Raw genomic sequence first — 27963 nt, 5'->3', positions numbered from 1 at the left:
AGGTGGGGGTGCCTGGTTCTACCTTGGGGTCAGTACAGGCAGCTTGTAGCAGAGGAGGCCTTGGGCCCTGCGAGGACCTAGTCTTCTTTCTTGCTGCCCTTAGCTTCCTCGATGGCAGCACCGCCGGTGCGCTGACTTTCTCCTAGGTGCATCCTTGGTCTGTCCACGCTGTCCTGGAGTGCCCCAGGTCTGACCTAGTGACGGAGACTTCAGCATGTTCACTGTGGGAAGGAGGTGGAGGGAGGGTGTGACTGGCTCCTTCACCCCAGCCCTGCACCACGCGGGTGGCGGAGCCAGGCTCTCACGGCGAGCTTGTCCACCGCCAGGTCGTGTGGATCACGGCCACGCTGCCTTACCTCGTGCTGTTCGTGCTCCTGGTCCATGGCATCACGCTGCCCGGCGCCTCCAACGGCATCAACGCCTACCTGCACATCGACTTCTACCGCCTAAAAGAGGCCACGGTCAGTGCCCAGCCACCACCCACCCTTGGGCCAGGCTGTGGAGGGGTCTCAGTGCTCTATGTGACCTGGGATGGGTCCTCCCCACTCTGAGCAGCAGCGTCTCCATCTGCCCAAAGACCGGTTTCATCTGCACCCAACAGTATTCGTGAGCCTGTCCAGCTCTGATGATCTGGAATCTGTGGTTCTAAGTGGCCTTTGCAGACCCCCTCTTTTCAAAGACAGCACTATCCTGTCCTGGGTTCTTATCCCTGCCCAGTGTCATGGCCCCCTAACCCACTCCAACACCCCAGACCTGTTTCTACTCTGGTCTCCAACCCTGGCCTCTGGTACCATCTGGTCAGCATAAGGAGCAGCATCAGCCACAGGGAGACCCAAACCCTACTGACTGTCTCTCCTCACATCTCCTTCAGCTCACTGTCCTGCCCAGAGATTACCATACAAGTGGGGTGAATTTGGAGTGGAGTCCAAAACAGCGGGGTGAGGCCAGGAGCAGAGACATCTTGGAGGTTCCTAGTTCCTTGAGCATCTTCAGATCATAGCTGAGATGATTTCCAACCTCCTTCCTCATTGCACCTCAGTGACAGCACCCCAGCATGCTCCCCTCAGAATCCCCAAAGATGTCCCCATACTCTTTTTGAACCCACGATATCCTGGCAGCGAGGACCAATAGAGGTTTAGGAGGGACACAGCTTCCATTGTCCAGGCATACCTCAGTGTTACAGCCCAGTAACCAAGAGGAAAACCTGCTTCCTTTGTAACTGACAGAAAAATAACAGCGTAAGAAACAAATCAGCCTTGCAAATTGTGAAGCAAGTCAGAGTTCTATCTGTTCTGCACTGTTCGCATATCTTAAATCTTTCCAGCAGTAGAAATAGCCTGAGTACCATCTGAAGGAGCAGCTCTGTCTTCCTCCATCAGATGGCTTCTCTTGTTACACCCTCTGCTTACAAAGTGGGGAGATGACAGAAGTCTCATAGCTCTGATGGTGGCTTAGTCCTGGTGAGCTAGGTAAAATGATCCCCATTGTACAGACGAGGAAACTGAGACATAGACAGTGAAACTGACCAGGGCTAGACCATGAGGCTGAGCAATTGGAGGAACTCAGATCTCCAGGCTTCCAGGCGTGCAATTTCATCATTCATCAGATGAGGGAAGCAAGCCCCATTGGCCACCAATGAGTCCCCACTCTCTGTGGGTTGGTCAAGCTACTAGGAATCGTAACTCCTTCCTGAAGCTGTTGTCTCCATAACACCTGAGATAGTCATAACCCTTTGCCCTTGCCACATCCACTTTCTTGCCTGGAGCATTTAGTTTATTAACTTTCAGTTTTTAACATTCTTTGAAAATCAAAATATCAAATTCAGCCTGTGAGTTCCTCCAGGGTGAGCTTACTCATGACCACCCAAGGCTGTGTGATGCCAGAGAGACCCCAGCCTCTCTCCGCAGTGATTTTGTACAGGCTGCTGGGGAGCAGGAGTTGTGAGACTGCCCCATCTCTGGCTAGATCTCATTTCTTGGGTCTAAGAGCATCCCTGGGGCTTCTCAGCCCATCTGAAGCAGTGAGGTAGTCCAGTTCTCCGGGAGCAGAGGGTGATGGCCTTTATCTGCCCATTTTAGGTGTGGATTGATGCTGCAACTCAGATATTCTTTTCCTTGGGGGCTGGATTTGGAGTCTTGATTGCGTTTGCTAGTTACAACAAATTTGACAATAACTGCTACAGGTAAGATCCTTCCTGGGACTCCAGAAAGCTCTAAATCCTGGGGACCTTCACAGGGGTGGGAGAGAGGGTTCTGGTCTGGAACAAGTCAGATTTTCTTCTTGGGTTTCTTTCCCTGTGAGAGGAGACAGAGTAAAGATCATCCCGGATGTTCCATGAACTCTGACATGGCCTATGGGGGTCCTGGTGAACATATGTCACTTCAGGACAATTCTTAAACAGTGCAAGCTGAGGAACTGGAATAGTTGAAGCCATTAACCCTGGGAAATCATGAGAATGCACAACTGTGACAGAGGGACACTGTGTGGCTTTCAGGGCAGCCAGCACTGCCTGTCTGTCCATCTGACACCTGGGGGGCAGACAAGGGTGGAATACCAGGCTGGTTGCTTGAAGGGTGAGGGCCCTGGCAGGGTCAGAACCTAAAACCACAGGAAAGAATAAGAAGCCTGCTCAGAAGACGGTGCTCCAGATCAGCTGGCTCTGTAAGCATTTAATGCTGCCTCCTGCAGGCCCAGTGCTGTGAACGCTTCAGACAAGGGCATAGATGGGGGCTGCTTTGTCACTCTCTGCCAAAGTCTTAAGACAGAATCCCTGGTACAAGACAGAGTAGGATGAATGCTTGCCAGTGGGACAGGCTATGGGGAGGCTAAGGAAATGGGGCAATCAGCCCTCTGATAGAGGATCAATGAGAACATAGAGGGTACATTTGAGGTGAGCCTTGGCAGAGTTAGGGTTGGGATAGGCAGACGTGGAGTGGGTGGATCACTAGCAGCCTGAGCAGAGCCAGGAGAGGTGGTATGTTTGTGAACCAGCAAGTTGACTGGCTTGCTCAGAGAGCATGTGTTAGAGAGTCCCACGAAAGAAGGCTGGGAAGAAGCTGAGGTCATCTTAGCAAAGCTCTTGAATACCTGGGTGAGAAGTTGAGAGGCACTGGGGAGCTACAGAAAGTTTGTTGAAGAAGGAGCCTGGTGATTCAGTCTCCCAACAAGAGTTTGATATCAGTTACTGGTATCAAAGTGTTTTATCCAGCAGTTGTTGACCTATTTCCTACATCTACCAGGGATGGTGGGGCACTGGGGTCTGAGTGGCATCAGGCAAACTGAAGAGGGGGATGGCATTTGAAGTCATGGATTCCATAGATGGTCCATGAGCATGGTTGTGAAGAGTCAGACCACTTGAACTAACAGTCCTGCTTTTCCCCAGGGATGCCCTGCTGACCAGCACCATCAACTGTGTCACCAGCTTCATCTCCGGGTTCGCCATCTTCTCCATCCTTGGTTACATGGCCCATGAACACAAGGTCAACATTGAGGATGTCGCCACTGAAGGTGGGTGGGTAGTCCTGCCCGCTGAGAAGGAAGGGGCTGAGAAACTCACCTCTTTCTCAGCTGTGCAGTTCTCCTGTGGCTGCAGGACCGAGGGGAGCTGGGCATGGGGCTTTCCCTGTTGCTGCTGGATGGACTTTGAGGCCTTCAGTAGAAATTCCAGGCAGAATCTTCTGAATCAGGCCAGGCCAGATAGGTTTTTGGAGCACCCACTCTGTACCAGCCCCTGGGCTAAGCACTTGACGTATCTTGGTTTAGTTCTGGCAGTGCTGCCAGGCAAGTCTTAATGGACCCACTTTAAAGATGAGAACGCTGAAATTCAGTCTATTAAAGTTGTTTCAGGTCGCCCAGCTAGTGAGTCATGCCACCGTTTGAGCCCTGACCAGTCCTGCAGTAGAGCCTATGCTTCCCCACTGCTTCTCATATTCTTTTTTTTTTCTTCTCATATTCTTATGGCCACAAAGAGGCTGAGACTTGGGGAGGGGCTGCCTATGATGAACTCTGAAAACTCACAAAGTTTTGAGAGTAAGAGGATCCCTCACGAGGCGTAGGAGGTGGGGTTTGAGAACCATTGCCTGTAGCTGGCCAGGAGAAGGACTGCTCTCTGCCTTGGCTGTCTAAGGTCAGCCTCTTTGGCACATGTGTATCTGCTTAGTCACTCAGTTGTGTCTGACTCTTTGGGACCCCATGGACTGTAGCCCAGGAGGCTCCTTTGTCCATGGAATTCTCCAGGCACGATTACTGGAGTGGATTGCCATTTCCTTCTCCAGAGGATCTTTCTAACCCAGGGATCGAACCGTTGACATACTGGTGATATGAAACTGATATCAAACTCTTGGGAAATCAAGTCATCAGCCTCCTTCTTCAACAAATTTTCCATGGCTTCTGAGCACCTCTCAGCTTCTCACCTATGCATTCAAGAACTTTGTTAAGATGACCCCACCTTCTTTCCAGCCTTATTTTGGAGCTGGCTTCATCAGTCATACTTATTTGTTTATTTTCTTGGCCTCACCACATGGCATATGGGTTCTTAGTTCCCTGATCAGGTATTGAACCCACAGCCCTTTCACTGGAAGTGCAGAGTCTTAACCACTGGACTGCCAGGGAAGTCCCAGTCCATCGTCTTTAGAACCTTGGTTTGCTCTATCTACACATGATTGACCAAATATGATGGGGGTGGACTGGGGCTTATTGGGCCTCAAAATGCTCCCCTGTCATCTGCAGCTCAGACCCACAGCCCCAGCCATTGATGAGGTCCTTGATGTTTCTTCCAGGAGCTGGCCTAGTCTTCATCCTGTACCCAGAAGCCATTTCTACCCTCTCGGGATCCACATTCTGGGCCATCGTGTTCTTCGTCATGCTCCTGGCTCTGGGAATTGACAGCTCGGTGAGTGACCTTTTCAGGATACCATCCGCCCCCAGAGACTAGCCTCCGACCCTCCCTCTCCAAATACACACACACTGCTAAGTCTCAAGTTTTCCCCCATTCAAACCCCTGATTAGTAGTTGTTTCCAGAAGGCCCTATTTAAATGCAAGCAAAGAAATCAGTACTCAGAAAGGCAATGATGATGGCATGTGTGCTCACTTGTGTCCACCTCTTTGCGACTCCATGGGCTGTAGCCCGCCAGGCTTCTCTGTCCACGGAATTCTCTAGGCAAGAATACTGGAGTGGATTGCTGTGCCCTCCTGCAGGGGTCTTCCCGACCCAGGGATCGGACTGTCATCTCTTGCATCTCCAGCATTTGCAGGCGGGTTTTCTTTTTGTCTCTGAGCCACCTGCCAGGAACCAGGAGAAACCGCCTTGGCACTGTGGAAATTTATATTAGAAGGGACCTGGGATAAGCCAGCCCAGTACTCTCCTTTTACAGACGGGGAAACTGAATTCAGAGTTTCCTAACTCCTGTTCTCTCACCAACCATTCTTCCCATGGTATTTTATCAGCATCCACTCAGGCTGAGTGAGTGGACAGGAGTCAGGTCCCTGTTGATAAGGGGGAGAGAGGAGTTAACTCCTGGCCCCCTCTCACATGGTTTCTGAGTTCTGAGCTTGGTTGACAACAGGGCAGAAGTGGGGTGAGAGGACAGAGAGAAAGTCGAACCTGCCGATTTCTCTAGAAATCTCTTGGGGGTGTGTGAGTTCAGAGCTGCTGGGAAGTCCGAGGGAGCCGGGGACCTGAGACTGGGGTCCAGGGAAGGACTCCTTAGGCTGAAAAAATTTACACAGCCTTAAAGCTGATAATTATGGTCTATTTGGTGAATTTCCTAAGGACTTCAAGCCTGGGAGGCAGCCTATCAGATTGCTCTGAGGCTGCTCTGAAGAGGTAAGGTAGGAGCTAGGATATATAGGAGTTTTGCAACAAAAACCATGTGGTCAGTGTTAACTAAAGAAAACCAAACATCTCAAGTTAACGAATTTAGTGCTTTTCTTTAAGGGAAAGATGCGAGAGTCTGGGCTCACTGAAATTATTTCTTTAATATGTACCTTAGCCATCTAGGGCCAGTATCCTGTTTTTTCCCATCTTGAGTCCCCTCAGGGTGTACCTTTGGTTGGGAGCTGATGGCTGGAGCATCCTTTGTTTGCTGATATGGCGGGCCACAATTTTCATTCACCTCTGCATCCCACCCTGCCCGGTCCCCTCCAGATGGGAGGCATGGAGGCGGTCATCACCGGCCTGGCTGATGACTTCCAGGTTCTGAAGCGACACCGGAAACTCTTCACATTTGCTGTCTCCTTTGGAACCTTCCTTCTGGCTCTGTTTTGCATAACCAAGGTGAGGGGGGCTTGGCTCTGGGTCACCTGGGGCTCATGAGGCCTCATTTTAATCCAGTTAGATATTCCCAGACTTGAAGCAGAAGGTAGGACAAGGGGGACCATGGCAGTACCTCGTATCCTGAACTCTGTGGTCCATTCCTCTAGGATTATATCCCATTGTCGTCTATCCCCTCTAAGCCTGAGGATATCCAGGCAAACCTGCTTATTGGTTTGGGGGTGGGGACCAGCAAAGGGCCATTTTAAACTGTCAGCTGAAAAAAGTGCACAACCCGAAAGTTGAGAATTAGGTTTTATTTGGTGAACCAAACTGAGGACTTAACCTGAAAGTGTTAGTTGTTTAGTTGTGTCCGACTCTTTGCGACCCCATGGACTGTTGCCTGCCAGACTCCTCTTTCCTTGGAATTCTCCAGGCAAAAATACTGGAGCAGCTAGCCATTCCTTTCTCCAGGGGATCGTCATGACCCAGGGATTGAACTTGGGTCTCCCGCACTGCAGGGAGATTCTTTACCATCTGAGCACCAAGGAAGCCCTAAGCCTGGCTCAGCATCTCAGATAGCTCTGAGGCGCTGTTTCCACAAGGCCAGGGAGGAGCCAGGATGATTTCGGATGCATGCAGCAGGAAGCAGTAGCTTGCAGTAAGCAGTGGCTGGAAACACGACCTTAGTTCCCTGACTGGAAACAAACCCTGGTTACCTGGGTGGAAACGAGGAATCCTAAACATTAGACCATAGGGGCTGGTGCCTAGAATCTCTGTCCCTAGTCCTTGTCTGCCTTGTAAGGAAAAATCAGACAAGGAGACGGAATGTATAGAAGTAAGTAAAGTATATATTAGAAAAGCAGAGTGCATGTGGAAAGATGCATGGGTGAACTCAGAGCTGCTAGAGTCACACCTTTGGAAGGTTTAAATTGTCGTTAAAGGGGAAGTCTTCCAGGTCTTTATCTTCTTCTTGGCCAGTCGTCTCGCTTTGACCTCCCCATGGCTAATTTACCTCAGGACCCTTCCCTGGGTGTGCACACGTTTCTCAGTCAAGATAGATTTCATCGCAGAGGCATATGGAGGGGGTCTGGCATTAGATGGTCTGGCATCCCCTGCATTTTTGATCCCAAGAAGCCTTTTGCACATGTGTAGTGTCTCCCTGGCCCAAGGATGGAAAACGTATGACCTCTTGATCTCTTAACAGGGTTTAACCCTCCTCTGTTCATGCCAGTGAAGTACCCAATGCCCGGTTACCCACCATATTCCTATTGACATATCGAAGTGCGGATCTCAAAATGTAGGCAGGACTTTGGTCCTAAAAATGTAGCCCAGAGCCCATTAGTCTCTTGCTTCAGGAAATGTAAACACAGGGCTGGTAGTGAGTATCTGGCCTGGAGCCTGTCTTTTTATCGCCCCAGTAAGTGTGAACAGGGGGCCAGTTGTAAATGTCAAACCCGGAGCCCATCTATCTCCTGCCTCAAGAATATATGAGTTTTTGCAACAAAGAACAAGGAAATTGGAACATCAAAAGATTACTGTTAATTAAAGAAAACCAGACATCTCAAGTTTAAGGAGTTTAGTGCTTTTCTCTGTATAGGAAGATGCAAGAGTCTAGGCTCATTGAAATCATTCCTTTGATATATAGCTCCACTATCTGGGGCCAGTATCCACACTTTCTGATGCCGAGTGCCCCCACAGGGGGTGACTGCAGCAGTTGGTTGCTATATGGCAGGCATCCTATTTCTATCCTGAATTCCCTGAGGGCTCACCTTCAGGGCAGCTGTAATGTGATGGCTTGATGGCTGCAGCATCCTTTGTTACTTACATGGGAGGCAACCTTTTTTTCATTGATAAAATTCACCTTGCTTTTTTTTTTTAATACTGATTTATTCATTTATTTGGCTGTACCGTGTCTTGGTTGTGGCACGTAGGATCTTCGATCTTCTGAGGTATGCGAGATCTTTCTGTTTCGTCATGCAGGATTTAGTTCCCTGACCAGGTATCGAACCCTGGAAGTCCCCCAGCTTGCTTTTTACTGGCTGAAGTCCCTACCCTCAGACCCAGTGACCCCAGAAGGTCTTTGTTAGAATACGTAGCAGCAGCACAGTAGCACCGTAAACCTCGTTACTTGAGTATGGGGTAGGGGTGAGTTCTGAGTGAGCTGGACAGGGGAGAGCTCAATTTGATGGATGGAACAGTTGATCGCTATTTCAGCCATGAAGGCCTCAGGCTCTCTCTGTCCACGCCCCAGGGTGGAATATATGTGCTGACCCTGCTGGACACGTTTGCGGCGGGGACCTCCATTCTTTTTGCTGTGCTCATGGAAGCCATCGGCGTCTCCTGGTTTTATGGTAGGTCCTGGGCCCTCAGTGTGTGTGGAAAAGCCTCAGCCCCTTGAACTTCTGGAGACTTTTCACCTGGTCAGGCAAAGGGGCTTTCCATCTCCAGGGCTGTCACTGGCTGATCCCAGAGTTGTATAAGTGGCTTATATTGGTCATAGCTCTCAGCTCATCTTTGCATGAGCTCCCTTTAACAAGAGGCGGCAAAGGCCCCAGAGGCATCAGTGTCAGCTGTTAAGAGAGGAATTCAGAGGAAACTGCTGCCCCCTGAGCCATGCCATTCATTCTAGAGTAGGGCTGCCAGATTTTGTCAACCCAGGATACAAGACCCCTTGTTAATAAGACCCCTTATTTCAGATAGTAATTTTTTTTAGCATATATCCCTCTGTCCCAAACACTGCATGAAATTACTTAAACTAAAATTTATATTGTTGTCTCTGAAAATCAAATGCAACTGAGTGTCCTGTATTTTCTCTGGCAACCTTATCCTGGAGCTGAACGGGGAGAACTTGGTAGAAAGTGAAATGTGTTGTCATTCGCTTTTTTCCCCATGCATGTGTGCTAAGTCGCTTCAGTCGTGTCCGACTCTTTGCAACCCTATAGACTTTAGCCCACCAGGCTCCTCTGTCTGTGGGATTCTCCAGGCAAGAATGCTGGAGTGGGTTGTCATGCCCTCCTCCAGGGGATCTTTCTGAACGAAGGATTGAACCCGTGTCTCTTATGTCTCCTGCACTGGCAGGCGGGTTCTTTACCTCTAGGGCCACAGGGAAAGCCCCCAGTGTATCACAATTAACGTGTTTATTCTGTTCTCACTCTTTTCTGCTCACCAGAAAGAGTCTCGTCTCTTCTACCAGATTAAAGTCAGGGAAGCCTCTGAATCCACAGGCATCATTGTTTTAAGATTCAGGAAGCAAGAGGAAAGAGCTGGGCTTTGGGATCAGGCCACCCTGGCTATGTAACAGGGACAAGTCCCCTCCCCAAGACCTGGTTTTCCTTCTGAAAAGTGAATTGGGGTTACTCACAGAAGGGGATGCTACCCTTGAGTGTGTTCTCGCCTGTTCTGAACCAGCCGAGTGCCCATCCCAGGTCTGCTATGAGCCAGGGTGCCCCTGCTTGCCCCAGCTTTCTGCTCTCCGCCTGGGGGCAGACCCACAGGGAGGCAGCAGACGGGAGTGGGCAGCCCCGGGCTCTGTAGGGGCCGCGGTGACGGGCCCGCCCTGTGTGTGCGCAGGTGTGGACAGGTTCAGCAACGACATCCAGCAGATGATGGGGTTCAAGCCCGGCCTGTACTGGAGACTCTGCTGGAAGTTTGTCAGCCCTGCCTTCCTCCTGGTGTGTAGTGTGTGGTGGGAGCGTCCCAGGGTGAGGGCGGAGGTGGGGATCTGTGCTTCTAAGGGGAGGCGGTTGGGATGCAGAGACCTGCTCAGGAGGCTCCGCCTGCCCTGTTGATTCCAAGGAGGCTTCCATGTGAGCAGGGTGTCCAGCCCGGAGCCAGGTCTAGGGCGGGGGCTGTGTGTGCCTCCTCTCAGCCCAGCTCCAAGGTCACCTTTCTAGTCTTCTTCTCTTTGTATTGCTCCTGTTTCTTTGTCTCCTTTCCATGATCCATCCTTCCTTGAATCCTTTCTCTCTCTTTCCCTCCATCCTTATTGTTTCCATCCCCTGCATCCATCTCATGCATCGGTCCTCACTTCTCTCTGGTCCCTCTCTGCATCTCTCCCTCCCTCCCACCTCCTCCCCTGTCTCCCCTTGTCTCTCTTCTCCCTCATCCTTGTATCCTTTTCCCCCAGTTTGTGGTGGTTGTGAGTATCATCAATTTCAAGCCACTCACTTACGATGACTACATCTTCCCACTCTGGGCCAACTGGGTCGGATGGGGCATCGCGGGCTCCTCCATGGTTCTGGTGCCCGCCTACGTCGTCTACAAGTTCTTCAGCACCCGGGGCTCCATTCGAGAGGTGAGCTCTGGACCAGCCCAGGGCAGAGTGGGGGACAGCTGGGGGGGTGGGGGACAGCAGGGGAGGGTGGGGGACAGCAGGGAGGGTGGGGACAGCAGAGGAGGGTGGGGACAGCAGGGGAGGGTGGGGGACAGCAGGGAGGGTGGGGACAGCAGAGGGTGGGGACAGCAACGGAGGGTGGGGACAGCAGGGAGGGTGGGGACAGCAGGAGACGGGCATCCCAAGTCATTCCTGCTGGGGTGAGAGAGACAAACAGGAAGGAAAGGGAGGAGATGTATGTGTGATTGTGGTTGATTCACATGGTTGTATGGCGGAAACTAACACACCATTGTAAAAATTTAAAAAAACACACACAACGAAAAAAAGAATATGAGAAAAGAATATATATATATACACACACACACACATAGCTGAGTCACTTTGCTATATAACAGAAACTTGCATAGCATTGTAAATCAACTATACTTCAATAAAATAAACCTTTAAAAAAGAGAGACAGGCAGGACACAGACTCTAGAGTCAGACGGACCCACCATGTTGACCATGTTATTTACCCCCAAGCCGCAGGTCCCACTTTTGTAACCTGGGATAATCACGTGGCCCTTGAGAGGTAAAAGGGAACGCTTAGCCTGCTGCCCGGCACACGGCCGATCGCCCCCACAGGATGCCCGCTCTTACGTCGCCTGTCATATGTAGTGTCCTGCCCCTCTGTTCCTACCACTGTCACTGTGCTGAGCTCAGCCCTCCATTCCCCTAAGGAGGAGTTAGTCTGCATTAACTGTGCCCACTCCTGTCCCATCTCCTAAGGTTTGTCCTCACCGCACACATCTCCCACTGTCCCCATCTGGAGTCACCATGACCTTGTATTTTGGATTTCACCTGCCTTTTTCCTGGATCTGATACCTGATCAGCCTAAAGCAGAGATTTCCAAAGTACATTTCTTCTCTGAGCTGTGTGCATTGCAGATATATACATTCAGAATCAGTATTTGGGAACCGGAGACTTTTAACTGAAATTATGTCCGCCCTATTCTTCGGTTAAATGCCCTTTCTTTATAAATAATGGTGATAGTCTTTTCCTCGTGTCCTGATTTCATTCCTTCTTTATCCACTGTCTTTACTCATACTTACTGAGAGTCGGAACAGGGCAGGCTGTATTCTCAGCACTAGACACACTCCCCTGAGCTCACGTTCTCATGAAAGGACAGATACATACAGGAGGACCTAAAGAGTGAGCCAAACAGGAACTTAGGGGAGAGGGTCCCAGGCAGGGCTGTATCCACCCCCACCCCCGTGAGCCATGTCTTCTGTTCATGAAATCCTACGGTCCGGGAACTTCTGGGCCACTGGGAGGACCATGTTCAGTGAGCCCATCCTGGACGTAGAATCAGGACCCACTTTGAGTTTTTTTATTCTTCACACTTTGAGGTCCCCCCACCTAGTGATCAGACATTGATTCCAGACACATTCCCTGAGTCCACCCTGTGTCTAGCCCCCTAAGAAGGTGGCCCCGGTCCCCAGGCAGGACTGAGGTTCTGTCGACTGTTTTCTCACTGTGCTCTGAGCTTGTCTGCAGCACTGCCTCCGTTCATGGTTGTAAAATTGCCTGTGTGTGTGTCTGTTCAGTGTCAGCCCCTTCCGTGAGCTGTAAGCTCCCCCAGAGCAGAGTGTGTGGGTGTCCTTCAGCCCTGGACCCCCAGGGCCGAGGCCAGTGTGTGACAGCAGTCACTGGCTCAGTAAGCGTTCGCCGAATGCATATCTCAGAGTGAACTGACCAGCTCCATAAGCCAGGGTGGAGAGCGTCTTGTACAAACCTCTCCTGCTGTCCACATGGGCCTACAGGGACAAGCGGCAGGCGGCCCTGATGTGGGGTGTGCTCCGGGCTGCCGGAAGGGTGTCCCTGGGCCAAGCTGAGGCCTCCTCCACTTCTCCATCCTCACAGAGACTGGCCTATGGCATAACTCCAGAGAGCGAGCATCACCTGGTGGCCCAGACGGACATCAGGCAGTTCCAAGTAGGTGCAGCTTGGACCATTCCGGCGGGGGCTGCGGGTGGGGACCCACGGCTCCCTGGTGTGCTGGCAGGACCACACACCACACACGCCAGAAAGCCCAGAACGCTGCGGGCTCTAGTGCCTGGGGGTGTGATATTAGGAACGGAGGAAAAGGGGCCTGTCTTCTGCCCACTTCCAGCTTCTGCCTGCCCCTCTGCTCCTGGGTCCCCAGGTACCAGAGGCCCCAATTTCTTCAACTCTGTTCTCCCTCTTTGAGTTGTGACCGTGGAGTATCCCCAGGTTAGGCTGAGGCTTGCTTATCTTGAAGGAAGCGCTGCAAGTATGTCAGTGACTTGGTGATCTAAGTCCTACTCTTTTCCCTTTCAAAATGTGGGGGTGGGGGTTGGGGAGTTTCCCTGTGACTCCCCTGCTTCAGACTGACTGTGTGACTTTGCAAAGCCACCTTTGCGCTTTCTGGGTCTCTGTGAAAGTTATACTTAATTTTTTCAGTTTCATTTTATTTCTTTTTGGCTGTGCTCGGTCTTCATTGCTGCACGGGCTTTCTCTAGATGCGGCAAGCGGGGGCTGCTCTCTGGTCGGGGCGCTCGGGTTTCTCATTGCGGTGGCTTTTCTTGTTGCAGAGCACGGGCTTCAGTTGTAGCATGTGAGCGCACGATCTCGGTAGTTGTGGCGCATGGGCGTAGTTGCCCCGCAGCATGTGGAATCTTCCCGGCCTAGGGGTTGAACCCATGTCCCCTGCATTGGCAGGTGGATTCTTAACCACCAGACGGACCACCAGGGAAGTCCCCATGTGACACCTAGGGAATCCTCCTAGGTGTTCTCCAAGTCTTTGAAGGAAGCAGCTGTGTTTCCTGCCCTCCCCTGTGTCCTACTGTCTTTCTCAGCAGCCTTCGTCCCTCGGCCCCTGCCCGCCCTGAACCTGGCCTTGCTGTCTCTCTCTGCAGTTGCAGCACTGGCTGGCCATCTGAACCTGGCCCCGAGGAGGAACCCTGCAGCGCCAACATTCAGGTCAAAGGCCACCCTGGACACTGTCTTGGGATTCCTCTCCGACCCCCTCTTCTTCCTCTTTTCCAAGTTGCCACTGATTTAATGACCTGGTTTTCTTTCACCTTCTGTTCACCTGGCCCGAGGGCTGTGGGCTTTTGGATTGCTAAGCCTCGTGGGAGAAGAGGAGAGGAGGGAACAGGAAAAATGACTTCTGTTGAACCTCTTTAGTTTCAAGGAAGTCTCCCCCCAGCTGTGGGAGCCAGCTGGGGCTGAGGTTCGTGTCTCAGGCAGAACTCCCTACCGTGCTGGCTGGTACGTTGGGCCACAGAAGAAATCTTCAGTCCACCAAATCAGACAGACAAAGGATGTTGCTTTTTGGGTCAGACACTGTAAAACCAAAACACGAATATGCAGCCAGGCTGAGTTTGGGGGGCAAGGGAGTGGTACCTAGATCTTACTTCTCTCGTTTGCCCTGGTCAGTGCTGGACCTTGATCAGGGAGCTTTGGGGATATTTGTCGCTGTTATGAAGTCCATGGATAGAACCTCTGGGGGGATCATGAGCATAAATCTTCATGGTTTTCATTCCAGTTGACCTGGGTTTGATTTGTGTGTGTTCTGGGACATTCTTCTGGCTTCTGGTGCTCAGAGGGCCCAGAGCTGTGGGTGTCATAGTAAGTGGCTTCTAATAGGAACCAGATGGGTCTATAGAGGCCACATGCAGGTCTTGCTCTGTAAGGGGCATGATGCCCAGAGAGCTACCTGTGGCTCCTGGGACCTTCCTCGGGGATTCGGGATAGGAAGCCAGCAAGGCCAGCTGTGTGTCTCCACTACAGGACCCTCTGCTGTCCTCACACAGCCAGGTCAGTGTCCAAAGGCCGTCTGACAGACAGCTGTTTCTGTGTTATTCACAGATACCTTCAAAGCCTTTCTGTGGGAATCCCCCCCAGTGTGGACCAGGGGTTCTTGAGTGATGGGGAGTGGGCCCTGAAAACTCCCTTTGTCTCTCTTCATGAGGGCAGCACGGAACCCAGGACACTGCTCCCCGGTCACTCAGGTTGAGGACACTCATATTCCGAGCTGAGGGAGCAGGTTGGCTCTTGGGAAGCATTTCTAGGTTGATTTCTGATACACTCTCACGAGTGATGCCCTCTGGTGGTGCTTACTGGTTAGTGTTGGCTCATTCAGAGGTGATTTATAGTCGGTGGCATCTATTTGGCATTTCTCTTTGTGGTATCAGTTCCTTATACGCTCGGAAACCTAGACTTGTGGGTTCTTGTTCTGACTGTGAGAGGCCCTGTTGCAGAATCTTGGGGGAGAAAATGAGGCCTCATCATTTTCACTGGGAGTACAGGGTGACACCCCAAAGGTGCTGTAGGGAAAGTGGGGCGGGGCAGGGGGCAGGGGGCGGGCAGTCTCGGAGCCCGATCTACTGATTGCGGAGTCTGTGGCAGATGGTTACTTGGGGGCTGGCTGGGGGCAGGGGGATGGATTTTCTGTTGAGTCAGGCCCCTTATGTTCTTTCTTTAAAGTGGGAACCTCAGGAGACTTTGGATCTTCTCATATAAAAAAGTCCAGTTAGAAATCGGAGACAACCCAAGTAGCAGGTGCCTTAGACCCTGAGAAAGGTGCAGCCTGGAAGCACCCAACCGAGTGGAATAAACAGGTGTGTGAATGAGAGCAGGGTGACCGGTGCCTGGTGGTTATCTGGTCCCATCTGTGGCTCCGAATCCACCCCTGAAGGATAATTCCTCCCTAGGTATAACCTTTTTTTGTTTTTTGTTTTTTTACAAAGCACTTTCATTCACGTTGCCTCCCATCCGCCCAGCAGATTCTGTAGGGCTGGCTTCTCTGTCCCCATTTCCCAGGTGAGAAAACCAAGGTCCAACATTTCTGTCATTCTTGCTCAAGGTTCCTCAGCTACTGAGGGATCCAGTCGGACCCTCAACTCTCAACTCTGACTCTCAGCTGAGAGCACTTTGACATTCCCAGCACAATACGGCTCACCATGCCCAGGGCTGTCATGAAATGTAAACAACAATCCATCCAGTCAAGTGGCCAAGGCGTATTTATTTCTTAGCAAAAGAGCAATGTGTTGGAAGAAGGGAAGAGGGGAGGAGGAGATGTCATTTATTCTCCTCTAGCTGTTTGCCAGGGAGGAAAGTATTTCACTGACTTCCTTCGATGAAAAGAGCCACTCTAGGGCCATGGTCCCCAACGTTTTTGGCACCAGGTACTGCTTTCATGGAAGACAGTTTTTCCATGGATCGGGGTGGGGAGGGTTTCAGGATGATTCAGGCGCATTATATTTATTGTGCACTTTATTTGTAATATTATTACTTCAGCTCCACCTCAGGTCATCAGGTGTTAAATCCTGGAGGTTGGGGACCCCTGCTCTAGGGAACAGTGGCATGTGAAGAGCTGAGTCTGCTGGGCAGATATGAGTCAGAAAAGCCTGTGTACCAGGGGCCCCCTTCAGACAAATCCTGCCGTTTGCTCTTGCCGTCTGTATGTGGCCCTTCTGCTTCCAGACATATGTCTGAGGGCGAATTTGGAAATGTGGTGCTAGCTGACCCAACACCAACCAACCCAATAGTGCTGCTTTCTGGGGAAAATTGACTCCCGAGCCTGGGGAACAGCTCTGGGGGTGGGGGAACCTGGGACACCCGTGGACGTTCTCATGAGGTGTTGGCAGACCTTCTGGGTTCACCTTTCACCCACATTTAATGAAAAGAGAGCATGGGCTTTATCATAAACAGTGTTTGACTTCTTCTTTGAGGACATTTTATTATTATTATTATTATTATAGAGGTTACCCAGGATAAGGGTGCTCTTGTGTACTGTATAGGGCACTTTTGCTATTTTACTAGATTTGTAAAGAATTTTTGTTTTCCACGAAGTGTTGAAATATCTGTTTAAGATCATTCCGTTAACATCTCTTCAATGTCTAATTATTTAGTGTCGACTTGTGAGTTGGTCTTCATTCCAGATGCGAATGAGACAGAGGTGAAGGGGACCTGCCGACTCTTGCCAAATATCCTGCTAAATAAAGGTCCTCGAAGCTGCCTTAATTCTCAGAGGGGTTCCAGCCCAGGTGGGGGCCTGTCTCTTGCCAAAGGATCCTGGTAATGTGAGTGAGACTAAACATTCTTACCAAAGATGTCATTTCTTAGTAAGAAGTTCACCGAGCTTGTTTCGTTTCTATCCTTTGAAAGCCATGGACGGGAGAACAGAGGGAGTGTGGTGTGGTGGGAAGCAGCGCAGCATTTAGAGTTTTACCAGACTGAGTCTGTGACTGTCTTACTGGGTAACCTGGGGGCATGGGCTCCACTTCTGTGGGCTGCAGGGTTCTCTGTCTCTAAAAAAGCAAGGGTTGAATCAGAGGATTGAAGGTCTCACCCAGTAAAAAAAAAAAAATCCTGTCTCCATAGCAATGTTGTTATGTTAAATTTACAAAGAATGAAGGATACAGTTTACTGGAGGGCTTGCCTGATGATCTAGTGACTGGTAACAATCTACTAAGTAGAGACATGTTGGAAGTATCATGTTTTCTGGACATTCAGCACTTTCTCTTTCTCCAGTATTTCTTCAGCTGTTGACAGAAACACTTGGTATTTTAAAAAATAAATGCAACCCTTTTGTTTGAAGGAATTTGAGGGTAACAGGTGTCATGCCCTGGTGAGTCCGAAAATCCACAGCTCTGAGGATGTGCAGCTCGGCTATAGTTACAGTCGTACAAGTCACCAAAATTCTGGTGAATGTGAAGTTGCTTTTGGGGTTCCTGCCCTCATCCTTCTGTTTATCCACTTCTGTGTAAACAAGGACTCTTTCAATGGTGCCCTGTGTCACGGACTGTTCCAGTGTCATGCAGATTTCCATATCTGGTGTGTGTTTATTTTAAAAGCTGTCCTCTTCATGGAAAATTCAGTGTACAGAATAATAAAGGATATTTCCTGTGTCATGTATCTGGTAGTGGTATTCTTTCTGGCTTGAAGGTAAACTACTAAAAAATTAAGTAAGTCCAGTGGGTCTTCCATGATCAGTCTCCAGCTAGTAATGAAGAGTTTCTGGTCATCGTGGCCCACCTTTCACCCAAATGACTCTTTTTATAACCTAGGACAGAAGTTTGAGGGGAGGTAAATGGTTGACACATATTTTCAGTTAATTAGAAAATGGATATCTAATTAGCTAACTAGTTTCACTTTTTTGTTTCTAGGGCTGAATTTCAAGGGCCTTTCTGTTTTTGACTATGATATACTCTCAGGGAGCAATTACAGATTGTGGTGGATGAATTCATACTAAAATGTGAATGACTACCTTCCTAGGTAGCTCCTAATAGACAGAAGTGGAAGTTGCTGCTTTTCATCCATTCCATATTTTTAATGTGGGTTTCAGCAAACATTTTCTGTAAAGATCTCTGTCACAAGTACTCAATTCTGTTGTAGAATGAAAGTAGCTTTATTTACGAGACAGGTGGTGGAATGGATTTGGCCTGCAGTCTGTGGTTTGCCCTGGATTGGGGAAAAGAACAAAGGGTTTTGAGTCAAGTTAGACCTGGGTTTGAATACCAGCCCTACTACTCACTCTTGTGGAATCTTGGACAAGTTACGTAAAATCTCTGAGTCTCTCTTGCTTCTGAAGAATGAGAATAAGACTTTCAAGAGGATTAGCAGGATCAAACAAGATGATGAACACTTAAGAGCAACCTTTCAGGGGCCACAGTGCCTGGATCCAAATCCTGGTTCCATCACTCAGTTGTGTGAAGACTTTGACAAGTTATTTAACCTCCCTTGCCTCAGTTTATCATCTCTACATGGGAATGATGATAGTGACCACCTCATGGAGCTGTAGAGAGGATTAAATATTAATATTGGATTCAGAATAGGGCTAGCTTGCACAGCTTGTTAGTTTATGTTTAGCACGTGTCGGTTACATAATGATTATCTATTTCTTCTCCTTCTCACCCATCTTTGCCCATTTCAAAGGCAGCCCAGCTACTGCTGCTGTGTTTTCATGTAGCCAAAACAGCGTCTGTTCTCTTGTCCCCTCATTAGGATAGCACCTCAGATGTTTGAATTGGGAATAGCCAAATCTGAGTCTCCCTGGGCCTGAATGCATGTGAACAGCTGGGAAGGAAGTTCCAGCTTCAGAAAATACCAGCTTCCATGGGTCCTGGGAGGCAGCAGCCAACCTCTTGCGGGACCCGGCTGCTCCACAAGCCCTCCGCTGTCAGCCCCCATTAGGTTGCTGGCGAGGGAGATGCTCCCTTAGCTGGGCCATGTTTCAGGGAGGCCCTGGCCTCAGCTATGACCCAGAAGAGGTGGAGACAGGAGTGTGGTAACCAGAGACTCCCGAAAGATCTGGCGACTGATTGGCTTCAGATGTCCTTTTTATCAGCAACTGGCTTGTCAGCCTTGGGCCAGGGAGGAGCTGAGCTGCCCATAAAAACATGAAGGTAAGGGATTGGGCTGCAGGAAATCAGACCACCTCTGATTTGAGGTGCAGTGACCACCTCTGTCCCCAGAGAAGGCCCAGCGAGGGTCATGGCCTGACCATACCCTGGAGCCATGGCTGACTGTTTCTACAGCAAAGAATGGCTTTATGCAGGGAGAAGCCACCCCACCTGCTGCAGCTTCAAGTCTAGTCCAGAGTCCCGGCCTCAGATAGGAAGACCCGGAGTCAGAGAGGAGAGCCCTGAAGCAAGTCCAGCTCCTGGAGACGGTGAGTCTGGGGCACACTTGAAGGTCACGGTCAGGCCAACGACAAGTCACCTGCCTGCTGCCCACCCTGAATCCATGCCCAGGTTCCTGCTACATTTCTGTTCTTACACCACAGCCCCCCAGGCTTCCCTGGTAGTTGCCATTGACCCCTGACCCCTCCCATCTGGTCACTTGGTAGTAACGATAACCTATCAATGGGGAGGAGTGAGAGGGCAGGGCTGACAAATGAGACAAACTCACTTCGCAGATGAGGAAAGACATTACAGCTCTGACATTTCCAGTGAGTGACAGACAGAGCCATGACTAGAATTATTAGGTAAGCAATTAAACTGTATAGAGTCCCCCATCAGGGTTTTGGAATTGGAAGAGAGCATGGCACAAGGAGTACCTGGCTTTGTTAAAAGAGAAAAGGGGACTGTCCACGTCTCACAAGCCATGGTCCCCAGGAGGACTGAGACCTTAGGGACATCAGCACCTTGGACAAGGCCAAGGCCCTGCTCCAACATTCAGTCAACAAGCACCCTGTCTTATCTTGTGGCAGTTACTGTTCCCAGTGCTTTACAGATTGCAACTCTGAATCTTCTCAATGAGCCAATGAGTTAGTATTACTATCCCCATTTGTAAGTGGGGAAAACTGAGACAAAAAGGGATGATACAACTTAGTAGCTGGGGGGACTAGGATTTGAAGCCAGGAAATCTGGCTCTAGTCTGACCTTTAACCACAGGTGCCATATCCCTTGGACCCCAGACATTCAGGCATAACGTGATCCAGTTGGTAGAGGCATGGATCCTCAACTAGTTCCAACACCGTCTTCAATTACAAATACATAATATAAAAATAACTTTGTGTGTATCCACATTTGTAATTTGAACACATACATATATTTTATATATGTTATATATATATATATATACATGCACTTAAATATACATTTATATATAAATATAATTTGCCTACAATATGCTAGGAAGCAAATGACTTGCTCTGGATAACAAAGTAAGAGAGTTCATCTTGAACAAACCTCTCCTGTAAGTCAAGGAAAATACCTTTGCTCGCTTTCTCCAAACACACTGCATATCTCAGTCATGCAGTCCTGCCACCCCAAACCTCAGAATTCTCCTTAAATAGTCCTGCCCTCTTTCAGAGAATAGGACGGTAGTTTTCAAGATGTTAGTCTGCTACCCTCCTCATTTGCTGGCAAATTAATAAATCTCTCAAGGGACTTCCCTGGTGGTCCACTGGTTAGGGCACTGCACCTTAACTGTGGAGGGTACAGATTCGATCCCTGACCAGGGGACTAAGATTCTGCAAACTGCATAGGGCAGCCAAAAACTAAATATAAATGAACATTTATTTAGGACTCCAGAAAGGCACTGGCCAGCACCGGTGCGTTTCTGCAGAACGAGCCGCCCCAAAATGGCTACTGCCAGCTTCTATGTCCTCAGGGTGGGCTTCGATTGCTTCCCACCTCTCCAGGAGACTCTTCTAGAACAGCAGAGATGACTCAGGAGGCCCTGGAAGATCTCAGCATCCTAGGATGGAGAATCCAGATGCCGAATCACCAGGGAAGGCAAGTTGCAATTGGCAAAACCCATTTGAGCTGCGATGTGAATGAAAAAAAACATATGCTTGTTGAATGAAGGACTAATCAGTGAGCTAACAGACTGGACTGTTTCTCAGTGCCAAGAGCAGAAGAGCACAAGGTTTCTGCAAAGCTTTGGGAAGGATGGTGAACTGCTTAACAGGAAATTTTTCTCACTCCAAACAACTGGATTAGATAACCTGGCACTCTGGTGAAGCTATCCAGAGAAGCCACTGTTCTTTTCCATTCTCTCCTGTTGCCCCCCACATCTAAAGAGCACAAAGTGTTTCTAAGGCTATATATAGCCTGATGGGGTGGTATTATGATTAATACTGAGTTCTGAAGACCCTGCTTTGGCCAGTGGAATGGTATCATCTAGGAGAGTGATGCATGTGCATTAAAAGGAGTGTGGTTATGTTAAAAAAATTTTTTCTTTCCTTTATTCAAAGCTTTGTCCTTGTACTCATTCAGCATTGGGAACAGGGGCCAAATTTTCGGTTACATGCTGGGCAGACCATTTCTGGCCGTCCCCAGGCTCCTGCTCCCCTTCCCCGGGCTGACAGAGCACTTTGGCAATGGAGGAAGACAGTCCAAACAGAACATGAGCACCGTGGCCTCCAGGTGGCACCAGCACACACTCCTGGCTGCCAAGCAGAGGCTGAGGGACACCAGGAGGACTGAGGGTCTTTGTTCTCTGGACCCATCTCAGAGCCTCTTTGAACCCTCAACACCTGCCTGGCCAGGATAGTGAAGAGCCATTCTTGTTTGGGTGAAAAAACTCCACTGGGTTTTGTATTGTTATATCTTGGGTGGAATTGTTCACTTATTCATTCATTCTTTGATCAGAATTATACTCAGTCCCATTCTTATTCCAGGAAGGAACCAGAGAATACAAGGAAGGAATAACCCTGTCCTCAGGAACTCCCAGTCTGATGAAGAATACAGATGGTGTGCTAATAAGGAAACGTGTGTTGAGCACTGACTGCATGCTTTTCTAAACCCCTCTAATGGCTCCCATGGCCTTCAAGGTAAATCCAAACTCCGCCTCCTCAGCCTGCCCCACCTCTCTGCTCCAGTTACCTGGACTAGCTGCAAGTATGTCCCCAAGCACACCTGGCCCCCTGGACCTCATCCTTGTGCCTTTCTCTGAAACTTGCTAATTCCTCTTTGTCCCTTAAGATGTCATCTCTTATAAGTGCCTTTCTGAGCCTGTCCTTGTCACTGCATTTACCACAGATTGTCAAAGATCTTTCAGAGGGCTAAGAACTTTTGGCACAGAGGGTCACAACCACTTACTTTTATGTGTATCTCCAATGCCTAGACAAGTATCAGGCGTATAGTCGGCCCCCAGTGGATGGCTGGGTTTACAGATGAATGAAGCAAGGCTGTTTCTCAACCTGGCAGTGAGATCATGCACAGAATCCCACCTAGGGAGACGGAGAGGTCTCCCCATAACAGGTGGCCCTTGAGCTGAGTCATGAGGGAAATTCCAGGTCATGAGAGTCTCTAGAGTGACAGCACAGAAGTAGGAAGCAGTAAGGGAATACAAGGACGTGCAGACTTGAAGTGTCTAAGTAGAAGGGCTGCAGAGGGAAATAAAATCCGGAAGACAAGGGCCCTCCTATTCGGGATAAGGAGATGGAACTTTTTTCAGAGGGCAGCAGGGAGCCAATGAAAAGCTTTATATTTTTCACTGGAGTGATATGACCGAGGGATCAAACTCAGGTCTCCTGCGTTATTAGCAGATTCTTTACCGTCTGAGCCACCAGGGAAGCCCTCTCACAATGTGATCATACTTGGATGTATATAGTGTATCAGTGAGCAGTGGCTGCGTAACAAACCAGCCCCAGGCTGAAAACAACAACCATATGTTCGACTCCTGAGCCTGTGGGCCACCTTGGAAGTTCTGCTGACCTGGATCAGCCTCAGCGGATCTTGACTGGGCTCACCCATGTGTCTGCCGCTGTGGGTCTTAGTTGCTTCTAGGTGCTGTCTCCTTCTCCAGCAGGCTCAGCTGGACTCTCTCACATGGCAGTCACAGGGGCGTGAGAGTAAGTGTTCAAGGGCAAGGCTTCTTGAGGCCTGAGTCAAGAGCTGGCAAACCACTACATCTGCTCTATTTTATTATCAAAGTAAGTTAAGAGTCCAGCCCAGACGCTTCCTGAGTGCAGTTACAAAATCACACCACAAAGGGTATGCACAGAGAGAAGCGAAAATGATTGTAGCCATTCAGATGGATCACTCTGGCTCTGCAGGGTGGAGAACAGTAGCAGCAAGCACTACAAACTTGGTGCAAAAGTTTATTTGGGTTTTTCTGTAAAATGTGCTGGGAAAAAACCCAAAGGGGCCTTTCAGCCAACCTAAATAGTATCCTCAGTTAGCCCAAGTAAGAGGCAAAGGATAGATCCTTTTCAGACAAATGCTTTATGAGTCAAGTTGCCTCAGCACTTCTGAGGTGCTAAGTACTGAACTGGTTCCATCTTGGAGCCTGAGGAGGTCACCTGGACCAGAAGGCATTTAATCTCAGCTTGAAGGAGGAATAAGATTTGGGAATCTCCGTGCCGCGGACCCGCCCCCCACCCCCCAACTCCCAGCCCCAAGCAACTGCTTCATGGTTAGGGCCCTAGAGGCTGCAAGAGACAAAGGAGCAATCTGAATGCTGTCCCTGGGTGTGTCGGCTCAGGCATAGTCACCATTCTTTGGGATCATTGCTGAGAGTCTTGCCCTGGGTTGGAGGTCAGCCACCACCCTTGAAGGATGTGTGGTTATTACTGACACTGCCCACAAGAGGGCAGCAGAGAATTGTCAGTCAAATGGGTGCCTTTGGCCAGAAACAGGCATGAAGTTAAACATGAGAAGCCCAGATAAATATCTTTAAACCGTGTTCTGTGTAGGAAGGAAGAATTACTTTGCACCTATGGACTTGGGTTCTGGAGCCAGACAACCAAGCGTCATATCCCAGCTGTGTCATGGATGTGAGACGTGTGCTCTTATACAACACCCACTCTCAGAAGCCTCCAGGCCCCGTGATTGCTTTAGTACTCTATTGTTGTAATCTTGAAATTCTTAACAATTTTTAAATTATTCCATGTACAGTCCGGTCCCTTTTTACTAATCTTCACAAAAGCCTGGCTGTCCACATCTATGCTCAGTCATTTCGGCCATGTCCAACTCTTTGCAACCCTTGGGACTGCAACTCACCAGACTCCTCAGTCCTTGGGATTTCCCAGGCAAGAATACTGGAGTGGGTTGCCATTTCCTATTCCAGAAGATCTTCCCCAACACAGGGACGGAACCCAAGTCTCCTGTGTCTCCTGCATTGCAGGCAGATTCTTTACCCACTGAGTCGTCAGGGAAGCTCAAAATCTCACTAAGTAGATATTAATATGTCCATTTTACAGATGAGTTAACTGTGGAGATGGAGGCAGCCAATATGGACTTTCTAAGGTGGAAAGCATCTCCTAATTTGGTTCTTACTCTGCTCTTACCCTCGGTTCCAGGCCTCTCACAGTATCACAGCACCAGGAAGAGGGTTAAACCCAGTGGAGGCTGGGCTGTCAGACCACTGATGGCCAGAGCACTGGCTCTGGACTCAGGAGACAGAGATAGAATTCAGAGCATGATTTTCCAGCTGACCTTGGGCACACTTCCCTCTCTGAGCCTCAGTTTTTTCATCTATAAAATGGTACAGATGCATTCTGAGGTCCCTTGCTGCACCCTTGTATTAATCGTGTCCTCTATGTCCTGTATTCTGACGCTTTGACTGCTGGAGCCTTGCTGATTCTGGGGGGACTGCCCCTCCCAGAGTTAGCCAATCCCTGGAGATAAGAGTGAACTTTCCCTTCCAGCATCCCAGAGCCTGTTCCCCAACTTCTCTCTTTATTAGGTCCTCCACATGGACCACTATCATCCAGTCCTTGTCACTCTAGGTCAAGGACCTGACAACTGTGGGCAGTCCCTAAGCCCCAGACCATGGGAGGAGGGGGGGTTTGGCTAGCTCCTTCACCCCCGCTCCCACCAACCAAGATTAAGTTCTTACCCCCAATTCCTCCCTCCTTCCTCTGCACCTGACACACCCAGGGCATCACCTTGTGCCCCACCAGGTGGCGTCACGCCCCCTCCTCTGGGGAACTGGGACTAACAAACTATCTCTTAAATGGCAGTTGGCTCCAGATCCATGGGCTTTACCACACCTCAGAGTGTCTATTAATACACCGCATGTTAAAACAACTTCTTTATTTATGAATCCCTCCCTTTTTTTCACTTTCTCCATTCCATGCACTTTTAAAAACAACCCATTTCAATCTCACAACAGTCCAATGACAACCTAGTTGTCACTCTCATTTTAGATGTGCAAAACTGAGGCACAGCAAAGGGACATCCCCTGAGTAAGAACACACACCTACTAAGTGCAGAGCTAGATGGGAACCCACACATTCTGGCTCCAGAGTCGGTAATAATACTCTGGTGAGCCACTCTCCATCATTTGGCCTCATCCATACTAACAATCGGGGCTTCCCTGGTGGCTTAGATGGTAAAGAATCCGCCTGCAATGCAGGAGATGAGGGTGCGATCCCCGGGTTGGGAAGATCCCCTGGAGAAGGAAATGGAAACCCACTCCAGTATCCTTGCCTGGAGAATCCATGGACAGAGGAGCTTGGTGGACTACACAGTCCATGGCATCGCAAAGAGTCAGGCACGACTGAGCAACACACACACACACACGCACACACACACACTATACTGATAATCAAGAGGAAAATAGGAGCTGCTGTCCCACATTCTCAGCAGCGAGGGGGGAGTTAGCTGATCTTTCTCTGCACGTGTCAGAGCCCGTGCAGCTGTGACTTGGGGTGTTTACCCTCCCCTGTGTCTCTTGAGGCCACCAGATTGGCTGGGTACAAAACTCCAAGTCCAGAGGGCATGCTGCTGCTAGGGAACATTTACCATATATGCATCTCTGGCACCTTCCCCGGGCCAAATATTTCCAAACGCCACCCTGCTCTCTGTATTTCAGGAGTACTCATTCCAAGCCGTGGAAGTGAAGAGCGAGATCATGATCAGAGCAAAGAGCCACAGCGCAGGAAGAGCCAAGCCCATGTGGCTGCAGGTCTCTAGGAGTTTGGAGGGACAGTGCGATCCCGTTCCCCGCTGTGCCCCCTTCCAGGTCCCGCCCTCTCCATCTCTGGCCCCAGCTCCTGCCCTCCCCACCAGCCTTCACCCCACCCCCATCCCTGGCCACTTCTAAGATACTCTCTCCACGGAGTTTGCCCTCTTACATCAATATATTAACAGCCAGGACAAAAACTCTCCAATTACAGGTAACCAAAGACTCTTCAAACAACTTGTTTCATAAGTGCTTCTCCCCTCCTGGACTCTAACCTTCATGCTCTATGAGATTCCCAGGGCAGGCACAAGCAGACAGAGGCCTTCAGACAAGGGGAGGCTTTGGTCTGGGGCCCTCAGAACAACTGGAAGACTTGCAGAGTGACTCCCAGCCCCACAGATGCCAAGTAGGGGAATTAAGGGCAAATCTTTTCATTTCCCTGGGCTTCTACTGCCATACTCTTATGTAGAGTTCCATGCTCTTATTTTGGAAGCATTCTAAATTTCTTTCAGTCTCCCTTCTGATGCCTAAATTAACTTTACAGTGTTCCTGCCAAGTCTCAGCCTCCTGTTACACAACTCCAGGGTCAGGGAACTCATTACCTCTCCAGGCAAGGATCTTTGGAGAGAATGTCCTTGCAGTAAAGGGACTCTACCTCTCTATCGTCTTTGACTATAATTATTCATTCATCCATCCATCCCTCCATCCTTCCTTCCACTTATTCGTTGTTTCACTTATTCTCACTATGCTAAGTGTTATGGATACAAAGATAAATCCCAGACAGGTTCCTGTAAACTGGACTGGATCCTGAATTCTAGTTTCCTCAAATATCTGGCCATGACTCTCCAAACCAAAGTTTCAAGTTTTTTTCCCCACCCTTCTGATTTGGAGTGACTAAGCACAAAGACTGCTGATGGATCTCTTCGGAAGGGAACCTTTTATATAGCAAGTTCTCCTCACTACCCAGATGACAGCCGAATGTCAGGAACTTAAACCTTGGGTCCTCATTTCTCAACTTCAAAGGACTCCTCTAGACTCTGGGAACTGCACACCAGCCGGAGACTTCAAAATTGAATGGACTAGGAAAAGTAGCTGATGTTGAAGTAGACTACTTCCTACCAAGACATTGGACTCGGAAAGTTTCTTTCATTTCTCCTTCCCTAATTAACCATCTTTTTCTAATTCCTACACCATGAACGGTTTTTTAACATTTTTTTTAATTTAATTTTTTTTTAACTTGTAAGAGATTTATTTATGTATTTGTGACTGTGCTGGGTCTTTGCTGTTACACACAGGCTTTCTCTTGTTGAGATAAGTGGGGGCTATTCTCGTTGTGGTGCACAGTTGCTCCTCAGCACGTGGGATCTTTCCAGACCAGGGATCGAACCTGTGTCCCTTGCGTTGGCAGGTGGATTCTTAATGGCTGTACCACCAGGGAAGCCCTCTGATCTTTTGTCCACCTTTTGTCTTGTTCTGGCCTGGAAAGAGAACGCTATTGTTCAGATATCTGACATTGCAAATAACGGTAATCCAACTGGCTCAGTCGGTTAAGAGTCAGCCTGCAATGCAGGACACCTGGGTTCAATTCCCAGGACGGGAAGATCCCCTGGAGAAGGAAATGGTAATCCACTCCAGTATTCTTGCTTGGGAAATCTCATGGACAGAAAAGCCTGGTGGGCTACAGTCCTTGATGTCATAAGTGTCAAACAGCTGAGCCACTAAACCTACCTAACCTCCAGATGACTGTTGGATTTGTTACAATGGTGGTGATTCTGTATTTTTTCCTGTCACAAACTTATCCTGATTTCCAATGCCTCAGTTTCCCTGGAATGAACTCAGCCCCCTCTGTATTGTATCAGACATGACCTGGGTTGGGGGGGGTGTCCATTTCCCTGTCTGATTTCCTGCCTCTGATCCCAAACTCTGTACAAAAAGACAGACTGAATAAATATGCCTGTGTGGCCTCCAAACCCTCACATTTTCTTAATCTCCATGGCTGCTGCCTTT

At 49.4% G+C, this 27963-nt stretch overlaps 1 protein-coding gene and 1 long non-coding RNA gene across 2 annotated transcripts in view; one reads left to right on the top strand and one right to left on the bottom strand.

The window, feature by feature from the left end:
* SLC6A2 (solute carrier family 6 member 2) overlaps positions 1 to 17511 on the top strand; it is a 42386-nt gene extending 24875 nt beyond the window's left edge. Inside the window, exons 6-15 of the mRNA XM_043436217.1 lie at positions 327 to 461; positions 2079 to 2182; positions 3383 to 3507; positions 4779 to 4891; positions 6147 to 6275; positions 8506 to 8605; positions 9825 to 9925; positions 10381 to 10548; positions 12490 to 12561; positions 13506 to 17511. Of these exons, the coding sequence (XP_043292152.1) occupies positions 327 to 461; positions 2079 to 2182; positions 3383 to 3507; positions 4779 to 4891; positions 6147 to 6275; positions 8506 to 8605; positions 9825 to 9925; positions 10381 to 10548; positions 12490 to 12561; positions 13506 to 13529 (1071 nt within the window). The 3' untranslated portion in view covers positions 13530 to 17511. The remainder of the gene's footprint in view (positions 1 to 326; positions 462 to 2078; positions 2183 to 3382; positions 3508 to 4778; positions 4892 to 6146; positions 6276 to 8505; positions 8606 to 9824; positions 9926 to 10380; positions 10549 to 12489; positions 12562 to 13505) is intronic.
* Positions 17512 to 17930: 419 nt separating this feature from the next.
* LOC122420767 lies at positions 17931 to 25909 on the bottom strand. The gene is made up of 3 exons (XR_006263368.1): positions 25797 to 25909; positions 20736 to 20867; positions 17931 to 18057 (listed from the first exon to the last, which is right to left on the bottom strand). It is a non-coding gene; the product is annotated as an uncharacterized LOC122420767 (long non-coding RNA).
* Positions 25910 to 27963: the final 2054 nt, after the last annotated feature.

Source organism: Cervus canadensis, chromosome 18 (assembly GCF_019320065.1).
Source record: "Cervus canadensis isolate Bull #8, Minnesota chromosome 18, ASM1932006v1, whole genome shotgun sequence".
Taxonomy (NCBI): Eukaryota; Metazoa; Chordata; class Mammalia; order Artiodactyla; family Cervidae; genus Cervus; species Cervus canadensis.
This window is presented reverse-complemented; position numbering and strand designations above follow the sequence as displayed.